Below are 22,837 nucleotides of genomic sequence, written 5' to 3'. Positions count from 1 at the left end.
ATCACTTGTCTAGAAGTTTCCATCATTTAGTGAAATTCATTTATGGAAGTCGAGGCTAATTGTGATAGAGTGCCACCGTGTGGTGAAGACTCGTTATGTTCCACATAAATGTTGATATTTTTAGTATTTTTAGTATTTTTTTGCATTGAATTTGAAACAAAGACAATAATTTTATGTATGTTGGGCATACAAATAGAGTGAAAACAGGTATGGTGGGACACTTTCTCATAAATGTGTTATTTTAAAATATAATCCATCAATTTCAGCCCAAACTGGATTATTTTAATGCTTATTAATAATTCATAAAAATGAATTGTTTAAATGTATTAATACTTCACGTATTCACCCCAATGTCTACCAAATGTAATGTTAAATGCTCGGGAGAAATTCTGCATTACATTCACTAAGAAGAATATTTTTTTGCAAAGGCAATACTTTTAGTAAAATTCATGCATTTATAATATTTAATGCCACTGTCCAAATCAGTACAAAACAGGACGTGTGTGTGTGTGTGTGTGTGTGTGTGTGTGTGTGTGTGTGTGTGTGTGTGTGTGTGTGTGTGTGTGTGTGTGTGTGTGTGTGTGTGTGTGTGTGTGTGTGTGTGTGTGTGTGTGTGTGTGTGTGTGTGTGTGTGTGTGTGTGTGTGTGTGAGCCTGTTTATGTGGTTTATGAGGACACAAATTTGTATAACTACATGGGTATTACACTGGTATTACACTATAAATGTGGTTTATGAGGACATATCAAATGTCCTCATAATTCAAACGGCCTTAAAAACATACTAAATTATGTTTTTTTGAGAAAGTAAAAATGCAGAATGTTTCCTGTGATGGGTAGGTTTAGGGGTAGGGGCAGTGAAAGGGGATAGAAAATACGGTTTGTACGGTATAAAAACCATTACGCCTATGGAGAGTCCCTGTAAACCACATAGACCAACGTGTGTGTGTGTGTGTGTGTGTGTGTGTGTGTGTGTGTGTGTGTGTGTGTGTGTGTGTGTGTGTGTGTGTGTGTGTGTGTGTGTGTGTGTGTGTGTGTGTGTGTGTGTGTGTGTTTAACTATAAAATATAATAAAGTTGGCAGATATTTTGGACCTTTTATTCCTGGATTACTAATAAAACAGTCTGAGCAGTTTTCAATATTAAGGCCCAAACCCCTCTGGAGTCATCCAATACAAAAAGAGTGATAATTTCTCTGATAACTTTTATTATTAAACAATATTTCTTTGTATTATACCTAACGGACAGTGTTTTATGTTCATTTAAAATGCACTTTTAAGATAGTTTTATATATGTTCATACATCTGTCCAGCGACCTTCAAGTTCTGGGCTTACAGTGGTAAAATAAACAGAAATCGTGGCTATCGCATCTCTGGCCACACTGTAAAAAGTAGTAACCTGCAATTGTTGAGTTGAGTGCATTTTGTCAGTGCAGTTCTTCTGGACTGTAGCCTGCTTTTCCTGTTTGCTCTACAGTATCGCAGCCCTGCAACGCGTCATGACGTCACTGCGGTGTCATTTTTATTTACACGAGACTCCAGCTGTTACACTGACTCGGCAAACAGAGTCGATATGTGTGTCCGTGGGTGTGTATCTTCGCCACGTGATCTAGCTCGCCAATGCCCTTCTACAACCCACTCAGCATCATGGCTGCGGATGCTGCGGATGCTCTCCTCCCGCACCGCATCCCCGGACCATGCCTCCTGCCCCTGCTCCTTCTGATCTCCTCCGCTTTCCCCACACTGAGCCACGGGCTGCTGGGCTTCCGGCCGGAGGACACGGGGGGAGATCTTTTCGTGCAGGAAGGGCTGCTGAAGGCCACCGAAGGGACGCGGTTCATGTTACGCGTGTACTATGCAGCATCCCCGCAGAGGCTCAACCGGACTGTCGGCAGCTTCGGCGGCACAGCCGCGCCGTGGATCGCCTTCATAGAGGAACCGGAGCCGGGCAGAGAGGGGCAGGTGCATCCCAAACGCAACTTATGCGTGGAGGAAAGCGCCAGGAGCTCGGATATAGAGCTCCTCGGCTCTTTTAAGTCAGCCTCCAGTCAAAACTCCATCCTGGTGGAGTTGCTCGCCAAAGACCTCCGGAGAGGAGAGAAAATTAAGTATTACTCCATGTGCGCTTTTGACGGGATCAAATGGGAGCACTACCGGACGCGCGACTTCTGGCTGGCGGTGGTGGAGCGGCCGCCGCATGCGGACGGATGGCTGCAGGCGGGTCTGTCGGTGCTGTTGCTGGCGCTGTCAGCGCTCTTCAGCGGGCTGGTGATCAGCATGCTCGCGTTGGACCCGGTGGAGCTCAGAGTACTGCAGAACAGCGGCACGGACAAGGAGCAAAAATACGCGCACAAGATCGAGTCGGTGCGCAAACACGGCAACTACGTCCTGTGCACCTTGGTGCTGTGCAACGTGCTCACCAACACTTTCTTGGTGGTCTGGATGTGCCAGATCCTCGGATTGACGCCCGTCTCCACCGCAGCGTGCACTTTTCTCATCTTCTTCATCGGAGAGATCTTTCCGCACTCTGTTGCGTCCAGACACGGGCTGGCCATCGCGTCTAAAACCGTTTGGCTGACCAAGATGCTGATGCTGCTGACTTTCCCCATCACATATCCCATCAGCAAACTCCTAGACAATATGCTGCACCAGGAAATCAGCAACTTCTACACCCGTGAGAAATTACTGGCTATGCTGAGAGTTACTGACCCGTATCACGACCTGGTGAAAGAGGAGCTGAACATCATCCAGGGAGCTCTGGAACTCAGGAGCAAAACGGTGGAAGACGTGCTGACCCCTCTCACTGACTGCTTCATGCTGGCCTCGGATGCCATTCTGGACTTCTACACCATGTCAGACGTGATGCAGAGTGGATACACTCGCATTCCTGTGTTTGAGAACGAAAGGTCTAATATAATAGATATTCTGTTTGTCAAAGATCTGGCCTTTGTTGATCCAGATGACTGCACCCCGTTAAAAACCATCACTCAGTTCTACAAGCACCCGCTGCACTGTGTCTTTAACGACACCAAACTGGATGCAATGCTGGAGCAGTTCAAGAAAGGTAAGGTGTCTTTGTACTCTAGTCAGACGTGCTAAGTCTACAGACTGTGAAGAAGGAAAGGGATTCACACATCAAAATAAAATGCTCTCTTCTCAAAAAGATATTTTAAACAATATTAAGCTCTAAACCACAATGGAGCCCTTTAACTTTATCGCACGGACAAAAAAAACAAAACAACACAATCAATATGTTTCAAAATATCTTATATCGTTTTCCACACAGAATGATGATATACATACAGGGTCGCAAAACCATGAGTTAATGTGTAGCCTTTATGATGAACTGTCTCTTTAAGAATACATGGGAGAACACACTGTACTTCATGAAATTATAGGTGAAAATCTGCTAGTTGAATGTGATGCTTTGCCCTCTGGGTCTACATACATATACATATATCTACAGTATATATTTCATATTTGGCATTATTGTTTTAAAATACTTTTTGAGGTTTTATTATGCATTAAGGATTTAGCATCAGCCTCATCTTTACAACCTCAGCTGACATCTGCAGAGTGGCTAGAGGCTGGACTTGAATAATTTGAATTCGTTCCTATGGCAACCACTTTAATTCTGTCATCATTACTTACAGTTCTCCACGACAGCAGGGATTGTTTGCACGCAGACAAACATGCTTTGACACACTTTTTTTCCCCCGTGAAACTGCATAAATTACTAATGTCAAGCGTTGAATGCAGGGATGAATACAGTTTCCTCTTGATCCTGCCTTGCACAAATCCTAGACAGTGATGTGATGTGTTCTGTCACCTGGTATGAAATCATACTTTGGCTTTTATTGCATCACTGTAGCTATTACATAATGATGTCTTATTGAGGTTGGTGGTGTTCTCTACGAAGGCACAGAGTCAAAGCTACAGAGCAGCAGCAGGGTGCAGAACGCTATAATTCAGCATAATGCAGTAACCTGTCAGATTTACCATCCCCGCAGGGCACAAATGTCCACACGCAGTAAAATAGTAAAGGGATCATCAACAGTATCAGTTCCATAACCGCTGTAGAAATCCAGGGCAGTTTATTAAGCAAAGTCCCAGACTAAAAATAGGATTTTTAACACAGACTGACATGGCACTGCACTTTAACCCTGGACTGAGTTTAATCTTTGTGCAAGGCTTCAATTTATTTTCTACCACACAGCAGAACTGTCTGGGAGAATTCATTAAACTTAGCACTGAGGTCAAAGTTCGTCTAGTGGATTGCTCTCATTTTTCAGTAATCGCTCCATTCAAATAAACATTCCTGGGAACTATAAAGGATGTGTTGTATCTGTGTTGTTGATGTCACTGTTAGAAGACAAAATGGGCAAGAATTGTATGTACGTACAAGAGCTTGTCACTGTGCCCTTAAAGGTATAGTTTACCCAAAATTGATCCCATACAAAAAATGACTTTTTGAATGAACATAAAAAAATCATGGAAAGTATTTCCACATGATTAACTTGCTTTATTTCAGTATTGTGCAATTATTTTATTCCAATTTAATGCACTTACGTTGGGTCAACTTAATTTATTAAGGTTGATTCAACTTATTTACTATGGTTGGGCACTTTCAAGGTCCAGAAAGGCTTAAAAACATTGTTAAAATAGTCCACGTGACTCCAGTGGTTCAACCTTAATTTTTATAAAGCGACAAGAATTCTTTTTGTTCGCAAAAACAAACAAAAATAATGACTTTATTCAACAATTTTGTTCTAACCTGGTGTCAGTCCCCTACACAGTTTACGTTGGTTTAGCTCCCGCATCAGCATCACACGAATGCTTCTTGTTGCTCATGTGAACAGCATTGGCTGCCATACAGGAAAAAAAAGAAAAAAAAAAAGAAAAAAAAACCTGGTGCCTTGTTCAGAGTTGTGTGAGTTTTCTGTGTTTTTAAGAAAATGGAAAGACTTGTTAGAGTTGAAGTGTTTAATGTTGAGTTATTTTGAACATTTAAACAATTTTTGGGGGTTACCATTGTGGTCAAGGGTTAAGCTTGTGGTTAGGTTGTGAATAGCTGTCTTGCGCACACACACACACACACACACACACACACACGTTCCTTGATTGTTTGATTGAGAGGGGAAGGACTGATGACCATATGAAGACTGTGAAAATTATAGGCTGGCCCTCAAACTAAATTACTTGATTTAATTTTATACAAACTAATAAGGCAAGGCAAGGCAAGGCAAGTTTATTTATATAGCACATTTCATACACAATGGCAATTCAAAGTGCTTTACATAGAAAGGAATTAAAATAGGGCTAAAAAATGCATAAGAAAAATAATACAATGTAAAGAGAATTAAAAATAATAAAATGATGATAACCAAAGAAAAGAACAGGTAAACTAAAACAGTTATAAAAAATTATTTAAAAAATGATGCATAGATAAGGTGCAATCAGTCGGACGTACAGTGGCTCAGTGCTCATTCAGTAAATGCACAGCTGAACAGATGTGTTTTGAGTCTGGATTTGAATGTGGCTACTGTTGGAGCACATCTGATCTGTTCAGGAAGCCGGTTCCAACTACGGCTGGCATAATAGCTAAAAGCAGACTCTTCTTGCTTTGAGTGAACTCTTGGTATTTCTAACTGACTTGATCCTGCTGATCTGAGTGATCTGTTGGGTTTGTATTTAATCAGCATATCTGTGATGTATTGAGGTCCTAGGTCATTGAGTGATTTATAAACAAGTAGTAGAACTTTAAAATCGATCCTAGATGTAACTGGAAGCCAGTGTAAAGACCTGAGGACTGGTGTGATATGGTCATATTTTCTGGTTCTGCTCAGAATCCTGGCAGCAGCATTCTGTATGAGCTGCAGCTGTCTAATGGTCTTTTTGGGAAGGCCAGTGAGAAGTCCATTACAATAGTCCACCCTACTGGTGATGAAAGCATGAACCAGTTTCTCTAAGTCTTGCCTGGAGACAAAACATCTAATCCTTGGAATATTTTTCAGATGATAGTATGCTGATTTAGTTATTGCTTTGACATGACTACTGAAACTCAGGTCTGACTCCAAAATCACACCAAGATTCCTGACTTGATTTTTTGTTATCAGGCCTTTAGCCTCAAGATACGCGTTCACCTTGAGAATTTCATCTTTGTTTCCAAATGTAGTGATTTCAGTTTTGTCTTTGTTTAACTGAAGATAGTTTTGGCACATCCAGTTGTTAACTTCATCAATGCATTTGCACAGGGAGTCAATGGGGCTGTAGTCATTAGGTGATAGTGCTAAGTAGAGTTGGGTGTCATCAGCATAGCTGTGGTAAGCAATATTGTTCTTTTTCATTATTTGGCTCAGTGGCAGCATATACAGGTTAAACAGGAGAGGTGCTAGAATTGACTCTTGTGGGACTCCGCATGTCATGGACGTCCACTCAGACTTATGGTCACCTATACTCACATAATAACCTCTCCCTTCTAAGTATGATCTGAACCATCTGAGGACCATCCCAGAAAGCCCGACCCAGTTTTCCAGTCTGTCTAGAAGTATGTTGTGGTCAACAGTGTCGAATGCAGCACTGAGATCGAGTAGAACCAGAATTGATGTTTTGCCTGTATCAGTATTTAAGCGAATATCATTTATAATCTTTATGAGCGCTGTCTCTGTGCTGTGATGAGGTTGGAAACCAGATTGAAAATTGTCAAAGAATCCGTTTGAGTTTAGGAATTTGTTTAGTTGATTGAAAACAACTTTTTCGATGATTTTGCCTATGAAGGGGAGATTTGAGATTGGTCTGTAGTTGCTCAGTATGGAGTTATCTAGATTTCTCTTTTTCAGAAGAGGCTTAACTACTGCAGTTTTAAGGGCGGTTGGAAAAGTCCCATAGAGAAGTGAGGAGTTCACCACTTCTAGGAGATCTGCTTCCAAACAGTTAAACACACTTTTGAAAAAAAATAAGTGGGGAGTGCGTCAAGGGCGCAGGTTGATGTTTTAAGATGCTGTACTGTGTCTTCTAAAATGTTACCGTCAATTGTTTCGAAATCAGACATAGTAATTTTCCGAGGGTTTGGTCTGATCTGACTGACCCCAGAGCAATTAGAGGATGTGTTGATCGCCTTTCTGATATTTTTGATTTTCTCTGAGAAGAAGGAAGCAAACTCACTGCATTTGCTGTCTGAGAGCATTTCTCTGGGAATGTGACTCGGGGGGTTTGTTAGTCTGTCTACAGTAGCAAAAAGAGTGCGCGTGTTGTTTATGTGTTTGTTTATAATATTTGAGAAGAAGGTCTGTCTAGCTTTGCCTAGTTCAACATTGAAAGCATGAAGGCTGTCTTTATAGATGTTATAATGGACCACAAGTTTTGTCTTCCGCCACTTTCGTTCAGATTTTCTGCATTGTCTTTTCATTATTTGTATTGCTGTTGAGTTTCTCCATGGTGCCTTTTGTTTGGTGCTCTTTTTCCTGACTTTTAGAGGAGCAATATCATCAATTACACTCTTAACTTTTGAGTTAAAGGAGTCAAGGAGAAAATCAACAGAGTCTGCAGATATGCTTGGTTTTAGAGATAAAGCCTTCATAAACAGCACATTAGTGTTCTCATTTAAGCATCTCTTTTTGACAGAGACAGATCTAGCTTCAATGGCAGGAGAGATTGATATGTCAAAGAAAATACAGAAATGATCAGACAGTGCCACATCCTTAATAACAATCGATGAAATGTTTAGACCCTTACTGATAAGTAAATCTAGAGTGTGTCCACGATTGTGTGTGGGTCCATTTACATGCTGTGTCAAATCAAAAGTGTTAAGAACAGTCATGAGCTCTTTTGTTGTACTGGATTCAATATTATCTATGTGAATGTTAAAATCCCCAGCAATAGCAAAACAGTCAAACTCTGAGGAAATTATTGATAACAGTTCTGTAAATTCCTCAATAAAGGCTGGAGAGTACTTTGGAGGCCTGTAAACAATGATAAGCAGGATGCGTGGAGAACCTTTTAACACAATACCCAGATATTCTAGAGACAAATAATCACCAAATGACACTTGCTTACATTGATAGAAATATTTAAAAAGAGCAGCAACACCCCCACCTCTCCTAACTGCTCTGCAAACACTCATAAAAGTTAGGAGGGGCTGCTTCATTGAGGACTGTTGCACTACAGTTTTCTTCTAACCACGTTTCATTTAGAAGCAAGAAATCAAGGTTGTTTGTGGTTATTAAGTCGCTGACTAGGAATGATTTGTTCTTAAGTGAACAGATGTTTAAAAGTGCTAACTTAACAGTATTAATTTTTTCACCCACATTAGTCTCAGTTTGACAGGTAACAGGCAGCAGATTATATTGGTTTGTTAAACGGCCTGACAAGGCCTTAGACTTTCTTTCACGTAACAGAACAGAGATAGAGAAAGAGGCAGGCACACTGGGTTCCCACTTGTTTTGTAAACATTTGATAAAGTTACTGTTATCATAGCGGGGACCCAAAACACATCACTGAGAGCTGGAATCAGTTGTTTTTGGTTCACCTACAACAGATGGAGGAGGGTGTGGGCCCTGGCGTTGTGACTGAAGAAATCTCACAGGAGGAGGGGGAGCTGGGCCCACAGGCTTTGGTGGTTGTGGGGCTTGACGCTTTTTGGTTGATATCTGGGGGCTCGCAGCAATTGAGTGTGATAGTCTAGTTCCAACAAAAATCAGTTCCTCCATTTTCTCTTTGGTGTTATCGGAAGTTGAAGTATGTTGTCCTGGCTTTGCTGTCCATTTTCAAGAAAGTCATCTTTGGGTGCTGAATCTTGGAGCAGTTCTAATCCTTCACAGTCTGTCTGTAGTGAGCTCTGTGGGCAGGGCTCAGCTGGGAGTGTGTCCATGAGCAATTGTTGTGGCTGTGTGGAGTTCTCATTGTCCTTGTGGGATGTGTCAGCCGAGTGTCCATTCAGGAGCTGAAATGAAGTCCTGTGGTCATCCATACTCTGTATCAGGTTGAGTGGGTTAAAACACACAGCTGAAGGATGATGAAGGGAAAAATAAATATTGTCCTTTAGCACTCTTGCACCAAGTTTGTTTGGGTGGTGGCCATTTGATGTAAACAGTTGTCTCTGACTCCAGAAGAGATTGAAGTTATCAATGAAGTTCACTCCATTCATGTTACAGGTTTTTTGCAGCCATGTATTAAGCCCAAGCAACCTTGAGAATCTATTTGTTCCTCTTGCTGGCAGTGGTCCACTGATGAACGGCTGAACTTTCAGTTTTCTAAGTGTTTCCAACACTTAGCCAACACAAAACTTGTTCATATGTCAAGTGTAACATCTGTAGCCTGATCAAATAAAAAACTTCCCATCACTGGCGTTAGCACAGTTACAGCCAGGGGCGTCGGACTGGGGGGATAAAGGGTACCGAGTACCCATGGCCCGAGGCTGGGAGGGCCCTTTAGAAGTCAGTAAGTCAGTAGTTTTCTACGTTTTGAGTTTTTTTATGATAAAAATGCAATACCCCACCCATTGGTATCACTATGGTATTGGTACGGGGGCCCAGCAAGATGGTTTGTACCCAGGGCCCAAAATTTGGTGCTACGCCGCTGGTTACGGCTCACTGAGGACTTATTTCACTTTACAATAATGGTAACCTCAAAAATTTACATAACATAAACTCTTTTAAATGTCAAATATAACTGAACATCAAATGTTAATGTAAACGTCTTTCCCTTTACTAAAACAAACATTAAACAGCACTTAATTTCAACATTTACTCTCCTGATCCATCCCAAAGTAACACTTCCCCGTTTCAGTGAATGCAACAGAAATGATCTATGTAGTCCCAACAAATTTATGTTAACTTAACATTTAAAAAATTACATTTAATTTACCGTAACACAATTGAGTGTTAATGACAATTAAGTAAAAATCTAAAGATTTGTGTCGTTTCAACTTATTTTCAGTGCCTCTGTTATGGATTTTTTAAAATGACCTATCATGTAGTGTGTAACATGGTGAATGAAAACATCCTGCAATGTTTTAAATCTAAAAGTGCACCGTATATACATATTGTTTATTCAAAGAAAGTCAACAGAGTCAATTAAACAAATCGCAATTAATTGCAAACCGTTTCATTGTGACGTCAAGATGAAACATTAGCATATTGCCTATCCACTTAGTGCATTGTGTCATATTGTGTAAGTACGACTAACCGGCTAACTCAAGTTATTTCTGTCTTACTGAAATACTTCTGCTTATCAGCTGTGGGCCACTATTACTAAAATCTGTGTCTATTAATGCAGACTGTCTGTTGCTCGCACTACTTTGAGTAAAGATAAAGGATGGACAAGATTTGTTTTGCAAACTTTAATGTTACATCAGTCATTCACGTCAGTGCTAGGCTTACGTATGTGCTGTTATTGGTACAGTTCCTGCATGAACTGAAAACACGGCAGACTGAACATGCGCTGTGAATCTATGCCGCGTGTGCCGTCACGTTTACCTCATCTCATCCATGACTGTCAATGTGACTCCTGCAGCGTTTTGGGCTGTGAGACTCCCTCAGCGGGTAAATAACATATTGAACAGACACGTTCAGTTTTTAATTGTAGTATCTGTTCTTTAACTGAACTGATTTCATGAAAATAAACGTGGTGGTGGTGGGAAAGTGATCAGTTATTCAGTAATCTATTAGCGGTGGCTTTGGGAATGGCCTCGTAGGGCAGCGAAGCATTCTGGGAATTGTTGTCTTTCATCCCCATGAGACAAAAATACGTTTTCTGTCTTTTCTCAGTCTAGAAAGCACTATATTAAAAAATAATTTCACATTTCTATTACATTAATGACCCAGTTTAAATACAGATTCATCAAGGCAATTCAGCAACGGAGCGACGCATAACGTTAGTTACCAAATGTCAACAGAACTCAACTGCACTGTGTTGCCAAGACTGTGGTTTTCCCGCTGTTTTTTTTTTTTTCCATGTCTGCGGGTTAAAGCTACCTCAATTATGTGATGTAGATCCAGGAATGTGCCTGGGAATACCTCCCAAATACCTCCCAAAAAAAATTTTCCGGAGAAACCTGTTTGCACGCATGCTGGAATAAGTAACGTTAGAAGAAAAAGAGTGTAAACAATCTTTGCCTTTGTTTTTTTTTTGTTTTGTTTGTTTTTTACAAATTTAAGGATACACAGAGTACTTACCAACACGATCTTACTCATTTCTGAGAGAAATAGTGAAGATGAATGCATATACGAACAAGTTCTCTGTTTAGGATTAATAGAAAATTCAACTAAAACCTTGGGTTAAATGAATTCAAACCCACCCTTTGATGACATGGATGATTACATTACTGTTTACCATCTGTCCATCATCGTCTAAGTCCAGACCAAACTGCCCGAGCTCAGATGTTGTGGGCGGGGCTGAGCTCAGCTGGCATCCAGGCTTGAGTCGCGCTGGGATTGATATTAAATCGATGTCAGTGTTACTATCTTTACTTTTCTTTAAGAAGCCTTTACACTGAGCTGGTTCAGTTATGGTAATGGTCGCTTAGCTTCCAATATGTGCTTTACACAGTAGACCAATCGCAACAGACTGGGCCATCTGACCAATCAGAGCAGAGTAGGCAATGGAGGGATTTTGAGAGACTGATTCATCTGTAACAACAATGACTGAGTTTAATATCTCGGGGAATAATTAACTCAAAAGGGATTTAATATTCAATATTCATGAATTTATGAATATAATTTGCCAGTTGTTCATTACGTATTAAGAATTTCCGATAGGGAAAAATGTTTAATTAAATACAAGTAACCCTTTACGGAATTGCTTGAAATTATCCTACTAAGTTTGTCCACCAAATTAGTTATAGACTTTTCAAATCAATGCTCAATAAGGGATTACTGCTTTACGAGCGCATAAGAAACATTAACTTTACTGATCAGGACAAGTTCAATATTTCAAATGGTCATACAGTTTACTTTACTAAAATAGTAGCATAAGCAGTTAGGTAACGTTAGATCGTAAGTTTCATTGACTTTGTGTATGTGGGAGAACAACAGACTCAACTCATTAAATGTCTTTTGGAGGTTTAATAAACACAGACTAAAAATAACACTACGATTCACACAGAAAGTACACACTAAATATGCATCAAGAGAGTAGAAATATAGATATTAACGAAAGAATACATAAAAGAGAATAATGAATAGACTAAAATTAGAGAGAGATAAAAGAGAGAGAGAGAGAGAGAGAGATGGGACAAAGAATTAGGGATAAGAAGCAGCTTTCCTTCAGTTCATCAAATACAACCTTCACGGAGTTAACTTGTCCCAACGGGAAACTAACACACCCTCTTAACAGCAGTTTGAATTTGGAAAATAAGAATACTTGCTTTCGTTTTGGTTTCGTTTTGGCTTCTCGCGTGTGTGCGTGTGTTCCGAGTTCAAATGTCCTGCGTGTCCGGCGGTTCTTTCCGAGGTCGGGAGGGAAGCGGCTGTTTGCTCTAGCGATGCTTCGTGTTCTCCTCCTGAAGAAGGCCCTTGGGGCTAGTAAGTTGATGAAGCGAGGAGAAAAGGATTGTTGAAGATCGGATTGTAGAAGAGAAGATTTCGGAAGAGAGAAGATTTTGGAAGAGAGGCTGGACTAGAAGAGTGTAGAAGAGCTGGGGCCTGTTGGCCCAATGTGGTGGGCCTCGGTTTCTGGTCCCACACAGCACATGGCTCTGTATATGGAGGCCCTCCCTGCTTGGAGGGACGTGTTGGTTCAGCCAGAGAGAGAAGAGAAGAGAGAGGAGAGTTGTCTCCACTGGTCTTTTAAGACCATTAATCCACGCCCCCTTCTGGGTTAGTTTACCCAATCCAGAGGGTGAATTCTGAGCGGGAAAAGTTCTCTTTGTCTTGGTTTACGACCTGCTTTGCATGTTTATGAGGTGTCTTAAAGGGGTGTTGATTTTGTATGGTTTTACTCCCAAGTTTGCTAAACATATTAATGATACATTTCATAATCCCATTTTGTGCATCGTTGAGTAAGTCAGAGAAATAGGAATATTTAGATATCAAACACCTTATGGCTCTTTGTTCCAAAGCTTGACTCAGTGGGTCTCTGCCCATTCATACTCTAATTAATGCAATAAACACACACTGCATTCTCTGAATAAGTGATATACATGGAAGTGTAAGTCGTGAAGTGAGCATTAATTTGATAGGGGACATGACATATATGAGGTTACCTGAACTAGTAAGTTGTTAAGACAAAGACAAAAAAGATGCAAAATACCATACAGAAGAAACATTTTACAAGACAGTTATGTGTTTACATACAATGTCCTGGGGTGCATGTTCATTTATAGATGGTTTGTCTATAATTTGAGGCAAAAACGTGTGTTTTACAAGCTTCGTGTCTTAAACTCTTTGTGTCTAAGACACTTTTCTGTGGCCAAATTCTTTTGGGCCATAAAACATCTTATCAGATGGTTTCCAGGGTAACGGAGAATCTTTCTCTGTTGTGTTTGGGGGAAGGTCTGTTACTAAGCACAAAGCATTCAAAACATATTTGTTAAATGTAACTGGCGATTGTGTGTTTGATTCGCCTGAGTCGCTACACATCCATCCAGTCGTTTGAGAATCAGTGAACATTGTGGTAATGTGCTAGCCTGGATTCCGGCCAAACTAAGCCCCACCCACGACATTTTAGTTCGGGAAGTTCGGCCTGTACTTGATCGGACCAATCAAATTGTCAGGATGGGCTTCATACGATGATGGACAGATGATCAACCACAGAGTAACGTAATCATTCACGTCATCATTCACTTGGTTTGAATTAGTTAACTAATCGGAGAACTGGTTCGTATATGCATTCACCTTTACTATGTCTCTTCAAAATGATGATCGTGCTGTTAAGTACTCTACAGGTCCTTCTCAAAAAATTAGCATATGTGATAAAAGTTCATTATTTTCCATAATGTAATTATAAAATTTAACTTTCATATATTTTAGATTCATTACACACCAACTGAAATATTTCAGGTCTTTTATTGTTTTAATACTGATTATTTTGGCATACAGCTCATGAAAACCGAATGACATGCAAAATTTGCTTTCATCCGAAAAAAGTACTTTGGACCACTGAGCAACAGTCCAGTGCTGCTTCTCTGTAGCCCAAAAGTGGCTTTACCTGGGGAATGCGGCACCTGTGTCCCATTTGCTGCACACGCCTGTGCACGGTGGCTCTGGATGTTTCTACTCCAGACTCAGTCCAATGCTTCCGCAGGTCCCCCAAGGTCTGGAATCGGTCCTTCTCCACAATCTTCCTCAGGGTCCGGTCACCTCTTCTCGTTGTGCAGCGTTTTTTGCCACACTTTTTCCTTCCCATAGACTTCCCACTGAGGTGCCTTGATTCAGCACTCTGAGAACAGCCTATTCATTCAGAAATTTCTTTCTGTGTCTTACCCTCTCGCTTGAGCGTGTCAATGATGGCCTTCTGGACAGGGTCAGGCCGGCAGTCTTACCCATGATTGCGGTTTTGAGTAATGAACCAGGCTGGGAGTTTTTAAAAGCCTCAGGAATCTTTTGCAGGGGTTTAGAGTTAATCACAGTAAATTTGAAATCCGGAAATCAACACCAATAGAGTTAATTTCAACACTTTAAAAGTGTATATATGGGAACCACCCGCAAAGTGTTAATTCAACACTTTTAAAAGTGTTGCCTCTCACAACACCCAACTCGGTGTTACAATAAACTCTAATAGAGTAAAATATTAACACCAATGCAGATAACAACAACACTCTTACAGAGTTAAGTGCAGCTTTGTAGAAAACACTGGCAGAGTTAAAATTCTACACTGTTCTGGTGTTGACCTAACACTTCAGAAAAATAGAAATCAATCCACTCAACTATGTATGTATATATATATATATAATATAAACACACATACATGCATGCATGCATATACACACACAGACACGCTGTTCATTGTAAAGTAAAAAATAAAGAATGCAAAAAGTTGTTTTAAACTAGTTCTTTATTTACGAGCAATTCCATTTACATCACAGAAGGTTAACTTTTAAAATAAATGATGAAGGCATAATATATGCATTTCTTTCATAAGCTATTAAAGCTGCTTATAAGTGTGTAATACTTCAAGTCCTGCATGTCAGTGAATATGTCCTGTGTCAGTGAAGTTGGTTCAGTACCTTCAACTTTGCAACAGAACAGCAGTACTTGAGTCAACACAACATTCAGCAGATGTAAAAACAGTCGCAGGATATCTGTGGATCAGTTGCTAACAGTGCAGTTCAGTTGTGGTTTCATATGCAGAGCAGGAAAAGCTGTGTAGATCCAACTCTCTGGAATCCTGGTTCCCTAAACAACACAATACCAGACCAATTACAATTAATACTAGTTGTATTTTATAAATACAGTAAGTTTATGGTGCAAAAAGTTCAATCATCTTGGACTTTGGTGACTCAACCAATAAACTATTTTGGTTAGAATTGACTGATTTCCAAGTACATTAAAGGCTTACTTCATCCAAGTTACTTCTGTTATTAAATTACTCACCCTCATGTTGTTCTTAACCCGTAAGACTTTTTTTCATCTTTTTTTCCATATTTTTAATAATATCTAAGAAATTTCTGTCCTTTCATTTACAGCCTATTCAGCCTCCACTTCCAAAGCCTAGAAAGGTACAAAGGAAATCATAAGTGATCTATGTGACTCCATGGGTTTAACCTCATTTTTATGAAACAAGTGCTTTATTTGCTCCAAAAATCTCAACAATATATATTTTTTTTTGCAAACACAGCATTTGCATAGTTTAATGAAAATGTATGTTAAACCACATGAGTTGCATGGAGTACTTTAATGATGTACCTTTATATATTTCTGTGGCTTGAAAGTGGTAGTTGCATGGACTGTCTATGATTCAAAATGCGCCGAGGCTTAATGAAGCGGTGTTTTGAAATCTGCCATGCCGTTATTTAGTTTTTTTTTACGCACAAAAACTATTCTCGTCACCTCAGAAAATTATTGTAGAGCCGCTGTAGTGAGATGGGCTCTGTAACGACATCTTTAGTGCCTTTATGGGTCTTGAGAGAGGAAATGATATAGGTGTCAATGAAGGCCTTTCTGAGCCATCGGATTTCAACACTAATATCTTCATCTGTGTCTGAAGATGAATGGAGGTCTTAAGGGTGTCCAACGACATAAGGGTGAGTAAATGATGACAGAATTTTCATTTTTGGGTGAATTAACCCTTAAGAAATCTCACTTACTAGTCATCTGCTGGAATGATTTTTGTTCCCTTCTTCCTGACTTTGTGATGTTGGGGGCAGGTGATTTCCCAATCTGTTGAGTCTAAAATCAAACAGAAAATATATACCTGTCAAATCATGAAAACAATTAGTTTGACTCAATTCTATTAGCCAAATACCAACAAATGTGATGTTTGTGGCCATGATTCTCTCATGTTATATGTTAAATCGTACCATCTCCAGACAGGTTCTAGTCTGTACAGCCTTCAAACACCAAGCCAGGTACCCTTTACTTGCTGCATCATAGAAATTCTCCTAAAAACACAAGCAGCAAAAACAATACATTTAAACATGAAGGCATATCCAAACGTTAACCAAAAGTTAGTGATAATTAGCCTACATTTTGCATAAATATTTAGTCTGAAAGAATGACTTACCCATTCTAAAAGTATTGGTCCTCCAAATAATAGTGACACTTTCAAGGGTATTGGTCTGCAGTTTGTGGAGTTGTTCTTCTGTTTTTCAGTCATATGGTAGGTGTGCTGGCAACGAGCAAAATATAGTTTGAGGATGAAGAAATACTTTAAACAGTCTTAAAGTATACACGTTTCATTAGTTTTAAACACAGACTCTAGTGCATCTATCCATTATAAAAGTGCATCTATCCATCATAAAAGTGCATCTATCATCATAAAAGTGCATCTATCATCATAAAAGTGCATCTATCATCATAAGTGCAGGCATCCATTATAAAAGTGCATCTATCATCATAAGTGCAGGCATCCATTATAAAAGTGCATCTATCATCATAAAAGTGCATCACCATAGACATTGACATTGATCTTTTTCTTTCTCACACTGTTGATCTCTAGTGTATAAGATCCAGCATCCATGGAGGGATGCATGCACTTTTTGCCTTAGTTGTCCTTTATTGTAAATAAATATTATTGATCAATATCTGTGCTTAAAGATATTTACCAATAATCTGCCAAGAAAAGCACTACAGTTTTCTATACCTTAAACATACCTTTTTGCTGCAGAACAGAAAGCATGGTCATCTGTCAGCCTTGGTTTCAGTCCAGGGGGGTGGTCAAAAATCAATGTTGATGCAGCTGATGAACATGATGCTTCTTAAGATAGAGACAGGTCAAAAGCAAATTAGGTCAACATTTTTAGAAGTTCATAAAACAATCCTGCCTAAAACTTTGTCACTTGATTTCGCAAAAAAAAATAGCTTTCCTTTGTTAGTAATATGAGTCTTTGAATCTGGAATTCTACCCAATAAAAATCATACACAAAGATTAAGTAGTGCAATAAGATTACAGTTCGGTAAATGAACTATAACGGGGAAGAGAAAGCATGTTAGAAACCCCCGTTTGATGCTGCTTCACCAGTGAGGCCAGTGATTTTTCCAAGACATCTATACATAATTATACAGCAATTATACAGATTATTATATGTGTAGAACACTTACTTTAGGTGTTTTCTCTGTTAAAAGCACACTCCGTGTCTCAACTGCGTCACAAGCCTAGTCTGTAAGAAAGGTTTAGGCGCGTTTTAAAAGCGTTAGATATCGTTAAACGACGTCATTAAAAAAACACGTTGCAAATTAGGCTAAACACTTACTTTCGTCGTTTCCCTTATAACGTGCAAGCGGCGTGCACCCGCCTCCTCGTCGTCAGTTCCATGTCACCACTCACGAGTCAAAGAAAATGCCGCATAAGAGAAAGGTTGTTTCGTTTAAGCGTGCAGAGCATTTAAATATCGCGTTAAATAAACGTTTTATAAAATACATATTGTAAATGAGCTAAAACACTTACTTTCGTCGTTTCCCTGCGGCGTGCACCCGCCTCCTCGTCGTCAGTTCCATGTCACCACTCACAAGTCAAAGAAAATGCCGCATGTGAGAAAGGTTGTTTCGTTTAAGCGTGCAGAGCATTTAAATATCGCGTTAAATAAACATTTTATAAAATACATATTGTAAATGAGCTAAAACACTTACTTACGGCGTTTCCCTGTGAAAAAGCACCTGCCTGGTCTGTTCCGTCCGAATCACGTCAACGAAAATGCCTCTATGAGAGCTGTTTAACCGTGCACAGCACATAACTAGTTATAAAACAATATAATGCTATAAAATGGATACGTAAATGAGATGGAACCATAGGATTAAACACGCAATATCAGCGTTTCCCCTCCTTGATGTTACGCATCGCGAGGCAAAGAAAATGGCGTCTGTGAGAAAAAGTTCGAGCTTGTTCCGCTGCCGAAATGTCCCGGATGTGACTATACTCTCTGTCAGTGTTATTGATTTAACTCTGAATATGTTCACCAGCCAGAGAGTGCGGTTTACACTAGCAGTGTTAATTCAACACCAGAAAATTAACTCTTTACTCTAAGAGTCCTTAACACCAAGATTTTGACACTGGAGATTTTGCTGTGATTAGTTGATTCAAATGATTAGGTTAATAGCTCATTTAGAGAACCTTTTCATGATATGCAAATTTTTTGAGATTTTTGGGTTTTCATGAGCTGTATGCCAAAATCATCAGTATTAAAACAATAAAAGACCTGAAATATTTAAGTTGCTGTGCAATGAATCTTAAATATATGAAAGTTGAATTTTCATCATTACATTATGGAAAATAATGAACTTTTATCACATATGCTAATTTAAAAAAAAAGGACCTGTATGTATCCTTAAATTCTTTTTACCACACCGGCAAAGATCGTTTACACTCATCTTCTTCTTCTACTTCTTCCAGCGTGCGTGCAGTTGAGTTCTGTTGACAACTATGCGTTGCTCAACATACGTCACTTACTTCGTTGCTCTGATTGGTTGTAGATCAATCCAATTAAGTGCAGAGGAATTTTCGCCCCATAATCACAGCCCAATGGAGCAGTATCAGACTCATTCCCAATCATTATGCGTTCCATTTAAGTTAGTCTGCCAACTGCCATTGACACCAGAAGAAGAAGAAGAAGAAGAAGAAGAAGAAGAAGAAGAAGAAGAAGAAGAAGAAGAAGAAGAAGAATCAGACTCATCGGCTAAATCCCCCCAATAATAAATCCCCCCATAAAACCTCATTTACTATTCCTTAGTCCACTACTACACTTGAAGGAGTGAATTAAAATGAGTAAGTGCACTCGGACAGCCGTTGTGTGTACATCGGCTGTACACTCGTTATTGCGATGCATTGTGGTGCATGTCCACTATGGTTTTCGAACACCACTACAAATTGCTGTCCCCTCAAATAGTTCCCTATCTGAGGGTATAGGGTGTGATTTCGGATTCAGCCATATGCTGACTAGAATCTGAATAAAATTATGTCAGGCTAATGATGTGCAATGTATATTATGAGAAAATTCTACTTTTTTGACCTTTGATGCATGTAAACCTGTTGTAGGAGACTCCAAAACTATAATAATAGGAGCATAATAAGAGCACTTTAATTTTTTTGAGTGTAGAACTCGAAAGTGCAAGAGAAAAGACGTAGGAGCCTGACACAGGCTAGAAAGAAATTGTGGAATAAAGTAATTATTTTTGTTTGTTTTTGAAAATAGCAATTGTTTCGTGTAAATAGGTATATTAATTGCAAATAGTGGCAGACAAGTGTATTGTAGTATATTATAAAACAGTATGTGATAATATTACATTCAGTGTATATGATTATATTTATTAAAATAATAAATGGATGCTGCCTTATTGGGACATTACTTGTCTGATTCCTAAAGTCCTTCCCTGCGTACTTCGACCCTAAACACTTTATTCCTATTAATGAATTACTTTATTCCTAAACTATTAATTAACTACCCATTAGACACTTTATTCAGAATACTTTATTTAAAATAAATGCCCCTCAGAGCTGATAGGCAATGGGAAAAAGGAGACGAATGAGTTTGGAAAAAAACTGTAGCCATTGCAACACCATTTTGACTTTAGCTGCATAAAGACATCACTTGGGTTTGGAAAGACATGGAAGGATGTGTAAATCAAATAGTCATTTTTTATTTATTTATTTATTTTTGGGTGGGGGGTGGGGGGGACTATCCCTTTAAATGAAAGTTGCTCTGAGTGCTTGTCTGTACAGAAACATCAGGACAGATTAGCTGCAGCAGTGACCTTTTGGTCCAATCAGTGTCTCAGCTTGGGACCATATGGACAAAAAGAGCAGAGCGAGAGAGAAGAGGATCTGCTTCCTCACACTGTGAGAACCCAGCCTGTCCCTCTTTGAAGCCTCTGCCTCCAGTGAACATATTACAGCAGGGATAATGAAATATGCAGGCTCAACCTTTCCCTCTCCAGTCATTGAAATAAGGCAGATGCCGAACAGCAGGTAAAGTTGAAGTGGACTAAAATGACCTTTTTTCTGAAGACTGTTAATGAAGTGGTAAAACGGTCAAAATGTAGCTGTTCTTTAAAAATAATAAAGCCACGATTCTTTTCAGCACGTGACAAATACTAAATTGAAAAGAAAAGAAAATGCTAACTTTAAAACACACACCAGTGATTTGCTCTCTCTCTCTCTCTCTCTCTCTCTCTCTCTCTCTCTCTCTCTCTCTCTCTCTCTCTCTCTCTCTCTCTCTCTCTCTCTCTCTCTCTCTCTCTCTCTCTCTCTCTCTCTCTCTCTCTCTCTCTCTCTCTCTCTCTATATATATATATATATCATACATCTTAAAGAAACAGTGCACCTAAAAAAAATAAAAAAAATAAAAACATTTGCATGAGTGTATGTCATTCTAAACCATTATTTCTTCTCTGGAACAAAAAAGAAAATGTTTAAATAGTTTTGACTCAAAAACATATTAAAACATGGGCACCGTGTAAACTATGTGATTCTTTTGAAAACAAGAAATTTGATCTGATTGATCATCGTTTGGATGTCAGCCTCCACTACCGTTTCCTGTTCTAACTCTGCTGGTCTGTTTCATGGAGACAAAAGCCCATAAAACATTTCTGTCATGACAACTCTAGAAGATTTTGGCATGGTAATGGATATGACAGTTTTAATATGTTTGGTCTCGGAGGAATAGATCTGCTACACTGCTGCTGCTTCTGCTGCATATTAAGCCAATGCTATATCAGATTTTTTACAACAACAATTGTAGAAATAAATAACATTATAATGTCCAGAAATCAATTAAAATAGGACCTTATGTTTAATGTAGCGACATAGAACTTTGAGCTCGGAATTTAGCCCGCACCCTCAGTACCCCAACCCCCCGTGTGTGTAAGTGGCTAGAAATAAAGTGTGGAGGAGGGGTGGAGGAGGGATTGCTCATAAACTGTCAATGAACGAAGGAAAGACTGCTGCGTACATATATTGTTGATTAGCTGAATGCCCAAACCTTGTTAATAAAACATCATTTAATGTGATAGTTTCATTCTTACGCCTATATAATAAAATATATTGTTAGTCCCAAGATTCTTCACCTACATTCTTCAAGTGCATAAATTTTACTTGATTTACAGGGAGTGCAGAATTATTAGGCAAATTGTATTTTTGAGGATTAATTTTTATTATTGAACAACAACCATGTTCTCAATGCACACAAAAAACTCATTAATATCAAAGCTGAATATTTTTGGAAGTTTTAGTTTTTAGTTTTAGCTATTTTAGGGGGATATCTGTGTGTGCAGGTGACTATTACTGTGCATATTAGGCAACTTAACAAAAAACTAATTTATACCCATTTCAATTATTTATTTTTACCAGTGAAACCATCAGATGGTTTATATATAATTAATGGTTTCAATATAACATCTCAACATTCACAAATATACATTTCTGACATTCAAAAAACAAAAACAAAACAAACCAGTGACCAATATAGCCACCTTTCTTTGCAAGGACACTCAAAAGCCTGCCATCCATGGATTCTGTCAGTGTTTTGATCTGTTCACCATCAACATTGCGTGCAGCAGCAACCACAGCCTCCCAGACACTGTTCAGAGAGGTGTACTGTTTTCCCTCCTTGTAAATCGCACATTTGATGATGGACCACAGGTTCTCAATGGGGTTCAGATCAGGTGAAAAAGGAGGCCATATCATTAGATTTTCTTCTTTTATACCCTTTCTTGCCAGCCACGCTGTAGAGTACTTGGACACGTGTGATGGAGCATTGTCCTGCATGAAAATCACGTTTTTCTTGAAGGATGCAGACTTCTTCCTGTAGCACTGCTTGAAGAAGGTGTCTTCCAGAAACTGGCAGTAGGACTGGGAGTTGAGCTTGACTCCATCCTCAACCCAAAAAGGCCCCACAAGCTCATCTTTGATGATACCAGCCCAAACCAGTACTCCACCTCCACCTTGCTGGCGTCTGAGTCGGACTGGAGCTCTCTGCCCTTTACCAATCCAGTCACGGCCCATCCATCTGGCCCATCAAGACTCACTCTCATTTCATCAGTCCATAAAACCTTGGAAAAATCAGTCTTGAGATATTTCTTGGCCCAGGTTTGACGTTTCAGCTTGTGTGTCTTGTTCAGTGGTGGTCGACTTTCTGCCTTTCTTACCTTGGCCATGTCTCTGAGTATTGCACACCTTGTGCTTTTGGGCACTCCAGTTATGTTGCAGCTCTGAAATATGGCCAAACTGGTGGCAAGTGGCATCTTGGCAGCTAGA

The 22,837-nt window shown here is 39.4% G+C and overlaps 1 protein-coding gene across 1 annotated transcript in view; it reads left to right on the top strand.

Annotated features, from left to right (window-relative positions):
- The first annotated feature begins 1,339 nt into the window (after nucleotides 1-1,339).
- The window catches only part of LOC137044689 (metal transporter CNNM1), a 46,932-nt gene continuing 25,434 nt past the window's right edge, over nucleotides 1,340-22,837 (top strand). Inside the window, exon 1 of the mRNA XM_067420926.1 lies at nucleotides 1,340-3,059. Coding sequence (XP_067277027.1) covers nucleotides 1,616-3,059 — 1,444 coding nt within the window. The 5' untranslated portion in view covers nucleotides 1,340-1,615. The remainder of the gene's footprint in view (nucleotides 3,060-22,837) is intronic.

This window comes from Pseudorasbora parva, chromosome 17, assembly GCF_024679245.1.
Source record: "Pseudorasbora parva isolate DD20220531a chromosome 17, ASM2467924v1, whole genome shotgun sequence".
NCBI lineage: Eukaryota > Metazoa > Chordata > Actinopteri > Cypriniformes > Gobionidae > Pseudorasbora > Pseudorasbora parva.
Note: the sequence above shows the minus strand (reverse complement) of the source record. Positions and strands in the feature narration are given on the sequence as shown.